Source organism: Anomaloglossus baeobatrachus, chromosome 8, assembly GCF_048569485.1.
Source record: "Anomaloglossus baeobatrachus isolate aAnoBae1 chromosome 8, aAnoBae1.hap1, whole genome shotgun sequence".
Lineage (NCBI taxonomy): Eukaryota > Metazoa > Chordata > Amphibia > Anura > Aromobatidae > Anomaloglossus > Anomaloglossus baeobatrachus.
In genome coordinates this window covers 34,554,341-34,566,375 of record NC_134360.1, presented here as the reverse complement: position 1 = coordinate 34,566,375, position 12,035 = coordinate 34,554,341, and the positions used below count along the sequence as shown (strand labels likewise).

The window sequence follows — 12,035 nt, the reverse complement described above, 5'->3', positions numbered from 1 at the left end:
TGGGTGTATAGCTACTGCCTCCGGAGGCCACACAAAGTATTACACTCAAAAGTGTAAGGCCCCTCCCCTTCTGGCTATACACCCCCAGTGGGATCACTGGCTCACCAGTTTAGTGCAAAAGCAAGAAGGAGGAAAGCCAATAACTGGTTTAAAGACCAATTCAATCCGAAGAAACATCGGAGAACTGCAACCATTCACATGAACAACATGTGTACCGAAAAAAACCCTAAGAAAACAGGGCGGGCGCTGGGTCTCCCAATTGGAGCTAGAAGAAAAGGAATTTACGGTAAGTATACAAAATTCCCTTCTTCTTTGTCGCTCCATTGGGAGACCCAGACAATTGGGATGTCCAAAAGCAGTCCCTGGGTGGGTAAAAGAATACCTCGTGGTAGGGCTGTCAAACAGCCCTTTCGTACAGGTGGGCAACCGCCGCCTGAAGGACTTGTCTACCTAGGCTGGCGTCTGCCGAAGCGTAGGTATGCACCTGATAATGCTTGGTAAAAGTGTGCAGACTCGACCAGGTAGGTGCCTGGCACACCTGCTGAGCCGTAGCCTGGTGCCGTAATGCCCAGGACTCACCCACGGCTCTGGTAGAATGGGCATTAAGCCCTGAGGGAACCAGGAGCCTAGCAGAACGGTAGGTTTCAAGAATTGGTTCCTTGAGCCACCGAGTCAGGGTGGATCTGGAAGCTTGCGACCCCTTACGCTGACCAGCGACAAGGACAAAGAGTGCATCCGGGCGGCACAGGAGCGCCGTGCGGGAATGTAGATCCTGAGTGCTCTCACCAGATCCAACAGATGCAAATCCTTTTCAAATTGATGGACTGGATGAGGACACAAAGAAGGTAAGGTGATATCTTGATTGAGATGAAAGTGGGATACCACCTTAGGGAGAAGTCCGGAATCGGACGCCGAACCCCCTTGTCCTGGTGAAGACCAGGAATGGAGATTTGCATGACAGCGCTGCTAGCTCGGACACTCTCTGAAGAGACGTGACCGCTACTAGAAAGGCCACTTTCTGTGAAATACGGAAAGGGAAACAACTTTCAAAAGCTCGAAAGGCGGCTTCAAGAGAGTCATTAGAACCTTGTTCGGACTCCAGAGCTCTAATGGTCGCTTGTACGGAGTGATGAGAAGACAAACTCCCTGCAGGAACGTGCATACCTGCGGAAGTCGGCTAGGCGTTTCTGAAAAAATACAGATAGCGCTGAGACTTGTCCCTTAAGGGAGCTGAGCGACCAACTATTTTCCAACCAAGATTGTAGGAAGGAAGGAAAAATAGGCGATGCAAATGGCCAGGGAGAAACTCCTTGAGCAGAGCACCAAGATAAGAATATCTTCCACGATCTGTGGTAGATCTTGGCGGACGTTGGCTTCTTGGCCTGCGTCATGGTGACAACCACTCCTGAGATAATCCTGCGGACGCTAGGATCCAGGACTCAATGGCTACACCGTCATGTTCAGGGCCGCAGAGTTCAGATGGAAAAAAGGGCCCTTGAAACAGCAAGTCTGGTCGGTCTGGTAGTGGCCACGGTTGGCCTACCGTGAGGTACCACAGATCCGGGAACCCCGACCTCCTCGGCCAATCTGCGACCAATGTTGAACTGAGGCGTCCGCCGCCAGAGCTCGATGATCGTGAGATTGTGCTATGAAGCCGGAACAAAGTTGTTGTGCCGTGACGCCAGTATGTCGACGTCCGGCATCCCGCAGCGGCGACAGATCTCCTGAAACCCGTCCGGGTGAAGAAACCAGTCCCCTGCGTCCATACCCTGGCGACTGAGGAAGTCTGCTTCCTAGTTTACCACGCCTGGGATGTGAACTGCGGATATGGTGGATGCCGTGTCTTCTACCCACGTTAGAATCCGCCGGACTTCCTGGAAGGCTTGCCGGCTGCGTGTTCTTCCGTGGTGGTTGATGTATGCCACCGCTGTGGAGATATCCGACTGAATTCGGATGTGCTTGCTTTTCAGCCACTGCTGGAAGGCTTGTAGGACAAGATACACTGCTCTGATTTCCAGAACATTGAGCTGAAGGGTGGACTCTTGCTGAATCCACGTACCTTGAGCCCTGTGGCGGAGAAAAAACTGCTCCCCACTCTGATAGACTCGTGCCTGTCGTAACTACCGCCCAGGATGGGGGTAGGAAGGACCTTTTTTCTGACCATGAGGTGGGAAGAAGCCACCACCGTAGAGATTGTTTGGCCGCCTGAGAAGGGGAGACGTCTCTGTCGATGGGCGTCGACTTCCCGTCTCATTGGCGGGGAATGTCCCATTGTAGTGGACGCAGATGAAACTGCGCGAAAGGGACTGCCGCCATTGCTACCATCTTACGTGAGAAGTGCATGAGGCGTCTCAATGTGTGCGACTGATCCTAAGGAGAGATTGCAGCCTTGTCTGTAGTGAACGCTGTTTGTCTAGCGGAAGCTTCACTATCGCTGAGAGAGTATGAAACTCCATGCCTAGATATGTTAGTGATTGGCCCGGGGTCGGATCTGACTTTGAAAAGTTGATGATCCACCCGAAACTCTGGAGAGTCTCCAGCGCAACGTTCGGCTGTGTTGGCATGTTCCTTAAGAGGGTGCCTTGACAAGTAGATCTCCCAAACACAGGATCACAGAGTGACCTTGAGATTGCAGGACTGGTACTACTGCTGGCATGACCTTAGCGAAGACCCGTGGGGCTATCGCCAGCCAGAAGGCAAGGTTACGAACTGAAGGTGTTCGCGTCTTATAACAAAGCGTAGAAACGCTGGAGCTCTGGATCAATCGGCACGTGGGGATAAGCATCCTTGACGTCTATCGATGTTAGGAAATTTCCTTGAAACATTGAGGCGATGACGGAGCGGGGGATTACATCCGGAACCGCCTGGTGTTCACGAGCTGGTTGAGCCGTGTTAGATCCAGAACGGGACGGAAATACTCGTCCTTTCTTGGCATCGCAAATAATTCGGAGTAAAAACCGTGACCTTGTTCCTGAAGAGGAACGGGGGTCACCACTCGTTGGGCCTTTAGAGTGCCCACCGCCTGCAGAAGAGCGTCGGCTCAGTCGGGAGGTGGAGAAGTTCTGAAGAATTGAGTTGGAGGACGAGAACTGAACTCTATCCTGTACCCGTGAGACAGAATGTCTCTCACCCAACGGTCTTTGACCTGTGACAGCTAAATATCGCCAAGGCGGGAGAGCCTGCTACCGACCGAGGATGCGGAGAGAGGAGGCCGCAAGTCATGAGGAAGCCTCTTGGAAGTGGGTTTTCAGGCTGTCTTTTTTGGGCGTGACTGAGCCCGCCAAGAAACTGAGCTCCTCTGATCCTTTTGAGTCCTCTTTGGACGAGGAGAAATGGGACCTGCCCGAGCCTTGAAAAAACCGAAAACCCCGACTGTCCCTTGGTATGTTGGGGTTTGTTTTGTCTGGGCTGAGGTAAGGAAGAATCCTTACTCTTGAACTGTTTAATGATTATATCTCACGCACACTAAACAGTCGGTCAGCAGAACAAGGCAAACTGGTTAAGCCCTTTTTTGGAAGCAGAATCTGCCTTCCATTCAGTTAACACCCAGGCCCTGCGTAAAACCACAGAGTGAGCGGACGCCACTGTCGTACGGGGCGTAGAGTCCAGGACAGCATTAATTGCCTAAGACGCAAATGCAGACATTTGAGCGGTTAAGGATGACACTTGCGGAACAGATGTACGTGTGACCGTGTCCATCTGTGTAAGACAAGCTGAAGTAGCTTGGGGTGCCTCTACGGCTGCTGGAGCTAACAGCGCGCCGATAGCCTCATAGATGGATTTCGACCAGAGATCCCTCTGTCAGTCAGTGGCATCTTTAAGTGCAGCCCCATCTTCCACTGCAACTATGGATCTAGCTGCAAGCTGGAGATTGGAGGATGCCCCTTGGGACACTGGGTCCAGCCATTGCCCACGTCAGGGGGTAGGGATAACGTGTATCCTCAGCCGTTTGGGGAAGCGCTTAACTGGATAAGCGTGGTGTTCCTGGACTGCCTGTGTAAAGTCAGGGTGGTCAAGGAAAGTATTTAATTTACGCTTGGGATACGTGAATGGAATTTCTCCTGCTATGAAGCTGACTCTTCCACCGGAGGAGCTGGGGGAGAAATAACTAACATTCTATTGATGGACGCTATGAGATTATTGACTATGGCGTCACCATCAGGTGTATCCAGATGGAGAGCGGTCTCAGGATTAGATCTTGAGCAGCTATCTCCGCCACATCACACAGAGAGTCCGCTTGCTGGGACCCTGACTAGTGTGATGAAGTCGATGGCCGCTCATAGTGAGCCTCTCAGACTATCTGGGACTGTCGTCCGTGTCAGAGCCGTCACTCTGGGAAGCACATGACCCCTCGGAGCTCAAAGTTGTTCCCACTGAGGGGGACCATGGATAATGTGAACAGTGGCCATGGATTTGAGAGACTTGTCTGGACTGCAAGGCTTCTAGTATCATAGCCATAGTCTCAGAAAATCTGTCAGTAAATACTGCAGGCACCGTCCCCATGTCCTGGACGGTTAGCAGAGACTCCGTAGTATACAATGGGGGTCTATGTACACTGCCGGCCATATAGCCATACATGCTGTACCGGCTGCATAGAAAACATGTGCTTCTGCACCTCTGTTTTACACAGACAATATGCTGTTATGTCCTCCGCACAATCAAGGAGGGTATATACAAAAATGCAGCTAAACAGTGCAATGCATAGTGAATAAACATATATGTATATGTGCACTTCGGCACTAGTGGAGTCAGCCCCACAGGTGCTGCTTAACGCCTGGTCACAGCGGTTGTGTGACTATCCGAATCCCTGCCAGGGATTCCTAAACTTGTCTCTTCTGTCGCTACAGAAAACACTGACAAGAATGGCTGCCGGCGTCCTGTGCAGAGGAAGAAGCCGTGGGCGTGCCTGAGAAAGTGCGGGAATCCGGCTTCACAGCGTACACAGTGAGAGGGGTGGAGTATGCAAAGCATACTCCAGCTCTCAGCGCTGCCGGATTCACCGTGCATCCAGTGAGAGGGGTGGAGTATGCAAAGCATACTCCAGCTCTCAGCGCTGCCGTGCTGTGCAGCGTCACGCCCCTACCCTGACTGGCAGGTCTGTGGGCGGAAACGAAGTGAGACTAGGCCGCGCAAGCCGGGGACTCGAGTGATAAGCGCGGCCGGCATATAAGCCTTGGTCGGCGCGGAAGTCCCCGGCGCACCACAAGTCCCAGCCGCGCCCGAAATAAAAATGGCAACGGCGGTTAGCGCGGTAGTCCCCTAATACACTAACACACCCAGCAAGCTGTAGTGTGCGATGGCACTAGTGCGGGCAGCGCCGCCGTCCCTGGCGCACTAACACACCCAGCAATGCTGCAGTGTGTCCGTGCGCGGTCCCCACAGGGACACAGAGTACCTTAACGTAGCAGGGCCATGTCCCTGAGGATACGCCGCTCCATGTCCAGCAGATTCCCAGGAGCTGTGGATGGAGCACGGCCTCAGTGCCTGGAGACCGATAAGATCCCACTTCACCCAGAGCCCTCAGGGGGATGGGGAAGGAAAGCAGCATGTGGGCTCCAGCCTCCGTACCCACAATGGGTACCTCAACCTTAACAAACACCCGACAAGAGTGGGGTGAGAAGGGAGCATGCTGGGGGCCCTTTAGTATGGGCCCTCTTTTCTTCCATCCGATATAGTCAGCAGCTACTGCTGACTAAACAGTGGAGCTATGCGTGGATGTCTGACCTCCTTCGCACAAAGCACAAAACTGGTGAGCCAGTGATCCCACTGGGGGTGTATAGCCAGAAGGGGAGGGGCCTTACACTTTTGAGTGTAATACTTTGTGTGGCCTCCGGAGGCAGTAGCTATACACCCAATTGTCTGGGTCTCCCAATGGAGCGACAAAGAAAACGATTATTGTGCACACTATAGCTTATATGATGACGTGTACATAATTGGGGGTTGGGCTTTAATGAAAAATAAAATTAGGAGGAGAACTTACCCTTCTCGTCCGGGACACTATGGCCACCTCTTCCTCTTTAGTTTCTTCGCACTTAACGGTCGCGTCCATTTCCGTCTGATGAGAAAGAAGCTTTATTAGCCTATAGGTTATTGCGCACAAACTACAAAAACAAAGCCGGCGAGGGGAAACGTCTCACTCAGCATTTATACTGTAGGCTAATGTGCACATGGGGCTAGAGGCCTCACATTAATACTCAGAGCTCCTAAGTTGTGGCCTCTATAACACCATAGAGACCTTGTTATCGAGCATTACCTTCTGGTCACCAGTTAGGACGTCCGATGAGAGAGTTTCGGCAGTTTCGGCGGGCTGATTATTGACGTTTTCATCCACCACAAATCCCTGCTGTTCTAATTCTCTTCTCCGAGCTTTGCGGTGCCTCGTCTCTGCCCCAATGCATAGTGGAGGGGTAATAGGAGGCGGCAAATCTCCGGTGACAGGATTCCTCTTCTGGACGGGACAGTTTCGGTTGCCTTTGTGACATGCACAATCTACCTTGTAGCTGCTAAAATAGGCAAGGACAAACATATTAACTAACTATTAGTCTACCAAATCAAAAGGTCACTTTTTTTTTTAATCAAAAATATTATTCAGACCTGTGTTACCTTGTGCATATAAGTCATAGCACTGAGTACCAGGTAAAAGGAGACAAACTACTTTTTACAATATCTCATCTTTGGAATTGTGCTTGGCCATCCACGGCCCGGCACCGTGCTTGGCCATCCACGGCCCGGCACCGTGCTTGGCCATCCACGGCCCGGCACCGTGCTTGGCCAACCACGGCCCGGCACCGTGCTTGGCCATCCACGGCCCGGCACCGTGCTTGGCCATCCACGGCCCGGCACCGTGCTTGGCCATCCACGGCCCGGCACCATGCTTGGCCATCCACGGCCCGGCACCATGCTTGGCCATCCACGGCCCGGCACCATGCTTGGCCATCCACGGCCCGGCACCATGCTTGGCCATCCACGGCCCGGCACCGTGCTTGGCCATCTACGGCCCGGCACCGTGCTTGGCCATTCACGGCCCGGCATCGTGCTTGGCCATCCACGGCCCAGCATCGTGCTTGGCCATCCACGGCTTGGCATTGTGCTTGGCCATGTACAGCTCGGCATTGTGCTTGGCCATCTACGGCCCGGCATTGTGCTTGGCCATGTACAGCTCGGCATTGTGCTTGGCCATCCACGGCCCGGCATCGTGCTTGGCCATGTACAGCTCGGCATTGTGCTTGGCCATCCACGGCCCGGCATTGTGCTTTGCCATCTACGGCTCGGCATTGTGATTGGTAATGTACGGCTGCTTCAGCTGCTTGGCCATTAAGCCTCCGGCAGGCACAGTGTTTGTGCTTATATTAATACCAGAAGAGGTCTGGACTCTGCAGTTATGATTTAGCAGAGCAGTGGTGACTTTTCTGCCCTCTAACATTATGGGGTTTACACTTTGCGGCCGAGTCACTTCGATTCCTTCCACTTCTAAAAAAATATCACTCATAGGTAATGGAGGAAATGATTAGGGGGAAGAAACATCATGAACTGGTTTGTTACACAGGTGGATACATGTGTGCGTGCGTGAATATGGACTGTCCACAGGTCTCCTGACCTGGACTCGATAGCCTAATATATACATATGAGACTGTCAAGCTCAGGTCAGGAGAGCAGTGGACAGTCTGTGCCCGGACAGGGATCCACAGATGTGTATACGCAGCATTAGTCTAATAAGTGACACCCAATTTTGTATAATTAGGATTGAAAACACTCACCAGTTACTGTAGTCAAAATCAAAGGCAATGGTGACCTCTGAATCTTTTGCAATAGCAGCAATAGCATAAATGCATAGATGAACCATCCCATCTGCAATCATGTGCCGGACCTGGACAAAGCAAAAGGGAATACAAAAGATTAGTAGGACTGGAGTCAGACCGCATTCTAGACTGCATTGTGAATTGGTGCAAAGTCAGCCAAATAATCTTTCGGATATCAGAAATCACATCGCACGCATACGGCTTCAAAAAGATTGGAAACCGTTGCAAGATAAATGGAGGATGTATCCAGCCAGGTGGCCTTTACCTCCGCATTGGGTGTACAGGATCGTCTGATAAATCTGGCATCGTTACCGAAGGTCCGAGCATCCACGCACATTTCCAAACCGTTAAACTTGGAGTAAAATAGCACAAAGGGATATGGTCTGTCATGGGAAAAAAAAAATACATAGGATGAATAAGCCAATATATACAAAAGTAATTAGATAAATGAGGTTAGGTTGTTTTCAAAACAGAAAATTAAAACAACAGTCCTATGCAAAAACTTCCACTTATAGTTACATAGTTTGAAAAAAAGCCCTCGGTCCATCTAGTTCCCCCTTCCGCCACCAATTCTACATTTTGTCACTTATAACTAACAATGTTGTGCACTGAGGAAATCATCCAGCCCTGATATAAAGCTGTTATAGTATCTGCCATTACTACCTCTTGTGGTAGGGTATTCCACAGTCTGACTGCTCTAACTGTAAAGAACCCTTTCCTATTTAGCTGCCGGAATCGCTTTTCTTCCACTCGCAGTGAGTGCCCCCTGGTCCTTAGTACTGTCTTTGGAAGGAATAAGTCATGTGCCAGTCCTTTATATTGACCACACATGTATTTATACATATAAATGAGATCTCCTCTGATCTCCACTTATGCACTTACTTTTTGAAGAAATGTCCATTGACCTCAAACTGCTGCCGTAGCATAACTTTGCCCCGGTATTCGATCACAAGAGTGTTTACTGGCAGCTCCTTGGACGCGCGGAGGATTTTCCGATGCTTCTGCACCCGGGCCACCCTTCCCAGCTGAAACTGCAGTGACAGATACAAGCACACGTGTAAATAACTCTAAGGGGTTATTAAAACCTTTATCCTAAGACAGAGATGGCGACAAGTCACGGTAAAATTCCTTTATTGAAACTTCCAAGCCACTACAATGTTTCAGGTTTTTGCTCCCCCATCTGAGAGCAGCATAATAAAGAGATAGAGACCCTGATTCCAGCGATGTGTCACTTACTGAGCTGTTTGCTAAAAATCAATATCTTCTCTGCTGCAGATCCAGCAGTTATACAGAGCTGATGAATATGCTGGGCTACCTGCAGCACACCAAGTAGTCCTGTAATGATAATCTCCTGCTGATTAATCAGTGATTTTATAAAAAAAACTACACTAAGCAGCCCAGTAAGGCTACTTTCACACATCAGTGTTTTTCCATCGGGCACAATCCGGAAAAAGAAGGGAATTTTGTTTACTTACCGTAAATTCCTTTTCTTCTAGCTCCAATTGGGAGACCCAGACAATTGGGTGTATAGCTTCTGCCTCCGGAGGCCACACAAAGTATTACACTTAAAAGTGTAAAGCCCCTCCCCTTCTGCCTATACACCCCCCCGTGCATCACGGGCTCCTCAGTTTTGGTGCAAAAGCAGGAAGGAGGAAACTTATAAATTGGTCTAAGGTAAATTCAATCCGAAGGATGTTCGGAGAACTGAAAACCATTCAACATGAACAACATGTGTACACAAAGAACAACAGCCCGAAGGGAACAGGGGCGGGTGCTGGGTCTCCCAATTGGAGCTAGAAGAAAAGGAATTTACGGTAAGTAAACAAAATTCCCTTCTTCTTTGTCGCTCCATTGGGAGACCCAGACAATTGGGACGTCCAAAAGCAGTCCCTGGGTGGGTAAAATAATACCTCGTAATAGAGCCGTAAAACGGCCCCTTCCTACAGGTGGGCAACCGCCGCCTGAAGGACTCGCCTACCTAGGCTGGAATCTGCCGAAGCATAGGTATGCACCTGATAGTGTTTCGTGAAAGTGTGCAGGCTCGACCAGGTAGCCGCCTGACACCTGCTGAGCCGTAGCCTGGTGCCGCAAAGCCCAGGACGCATCCACGGCTCTGGTAGAATGGGCCTTCAGCCCTGAGGGAACCGGAAGCCCAGAAGATCGGTAGGCTTCGAGAATTGGTTCCTTGATCCACCGAGCCAGGGTTGATTTGGAAGCCTGTGACCCTTTACGCTGGCCAGCGACAAGGACAAAGAGTGCATCCGAGCGGCGCAGGGGCGCCGTACGAGAAATGTAGAGTCTGAGTGCTCTCACCAGATCTAACAAGTGCAAATCCTTTTCACATTGGTGAACCGGATGAGGGCAAAAAGAAGGTAAGGAGATATCCTGATTGAGATGAAAAGGGGATACCACCTTAGGAAGAAATTCCGGAACCGGACGCAGAACCACCTTGTCCTGGTGAAACACCAGGAAAGGGGCTTTGCATGACAGCGCTGCTAGCTCAGACACTCTCCGAAGTGAAGTGACTGCTACTAGGAAAACCACTTTCTGCGAAAGGCGTGAAAGAGAAATATCCTTCATTGGCTCGAAAGGTGGTTTCTGAAGAGCCATCAGCACCCTGTTCAGATCCCAGGGTTCTAACGGACGCTTGTAAGGAGGGACTATGTGACAAACCCCCTGCAGGAACGTGCGTACCTGTGGAAGTCTGGCTAGGCGCTTCTGAAAAAACACAGAGAGCGCTGAGACTTGTCCCTTAAGGGAGCCGAGCGACAAACCCTTTTCCAATCCGGATTGAAGGAAGGAAAGAAAAGTGGGCAAGGCAAATGGCCAGGGAGTAAAACCCTGATCAGAGCACCAGGATAAGAATATCCTCCACGTCCTGTGGTAGATCTTGGCGGACGTTGGTTTCCTGGCCTGTCTCATAGTGGCAATGACCTCTTGAGATAACCCTGAAGACGCTAGGATCCAGGACTCAATGGCCACACAGTCAGGTTGAGGGCCGCAGAATTCAGATGGAAAAACGGCCCTTGAGACAGCAAGTCTGGTCGGTCTGGTAGTGCCCACGGTTGGCCCACCGTGAGATGCCACAGATCCGGGTACCACGACCTCCTCGGCCAGTCTGGAGCGACGAGGATGGCGCGGCGGCAGTCGGACCTGATCTTGCGTAACACTCTGGGCAGCAGTGCCAGAGGAGGAAATACATATGGGAGTTGAAACTGCGACCAATCCAGAACTAATGCGTCTGCCGCCAGAGCTCTGTGATCTTGAGATCGTGCCATGAATGCCGGGACCTTGTTGTTGTGCCGGGACGCCATTAGGTCGACGTCCGGCATCCCCCAGCGGCAACAGATCTCTTGAAACACGTCCGGGTGAAGGGACCATTCCCCTGCGTCCATGCCCTGGCGACTGAGAAAGTCTGCTTCCCAGTTTTCTACGCCCGGGATGTGAACTGCGGATATGGTGGAGGCTGTGGCTTCCACCCACAGCAGAATCCGCCGGACTTCCTGGAAGGCTTGCCGACTGCGTGTTCCGCCTTGGTGGTTGATGTATGCCACCGCGGTGGAGTTGTCAGACTGAATTCGGATCTGCTTGCCTTCCAGCCACGGCTGGAACGCCTTTAGGGCAAGATACACTGCCCTTATCTCCAGAACATTGATCTGAAGGGAGGACTCTGGCTGAGTCCAGGTACCCTGAGCCCTGTGGTGGAGAAAGACCGCTCCCCACCCTGACAGACTCGCGTCCGTCGTGACCACCGCCCAGGATGGGGGTAGGAAGGATTTCCCCTTCGACAATGAAGTGGGAAGAAGCCACCACCGAAGGGAGGCTTTGGCTGCCTGAGAAAGGGAGACGTTCCTGTCGAGGGACGTCGACTTCCTGTCCCATTTGCGGAGAATGTCCCATTGAAGTGGACGCAGATGAAACTGCGCAAATGGAACTGCATCCATTGCTGCCACCATCTTCCCTAGGAAGTGCATGAGGCGCCTCAAGGGGTGCGACTGGGCTCGAAGGAGAGATTGCACCCCTGTCCGTAGTGAACGCTGTTTGTCCAGCGGAAGCTTCACTATCGCTGAGAGAGTATGAAACTCCATGCCAAGATATGTCAGTGATTGGGTCGGTGTCAGATTTGACTTTGGGAAATTGATGATCCACCCGAATCTCTGGAGAGTCTCCAGAGCAATGTTCAGGCTGTGTTGGCATGCCACTCGAGAGGGTGCCTTGACAAGCAGATCATCTAAG

General features: G+C 51.4%; 1 protein-coding gene across 1 annotated transcript in view; it reads right to left on the bottom strand.

The window, feature by feature from the left end:
- SETD5 (SET domain containing 5) overlaps window positions 1–12,035 on the bottom strand; it is a 152,527-nt gene that overhangs the window by 64,743 nt on the left and 75,749 nt on the right. Inside the window, exons 9-13 of the mRNA XM_075321431.1 lie at window positions 8,682–8,830; window positions 8,065–8,182; window positions 7,758–7,867; window positions 6,254–6,503; window positions 5,981–6,055 (exon numbers count right to left, since the gene is read on the bottom strand). Of these exons, the coding sequence (XP_075177546.1) occupies window positions 5,981–6,055; window positions 6,254–6,503; window positions 7,758–7,867; window positions 8,065–8,182; window positions 8,682–8,830 (702 nt within the window). The remainder of the gene's footprint in view (window positions 1–5,980; window positions 6,056–6,253; window positions 6,504–7,757; window positions 7,868–8,064; window positions 8,183–8,681; window positions 8,831–12,035) is intronic.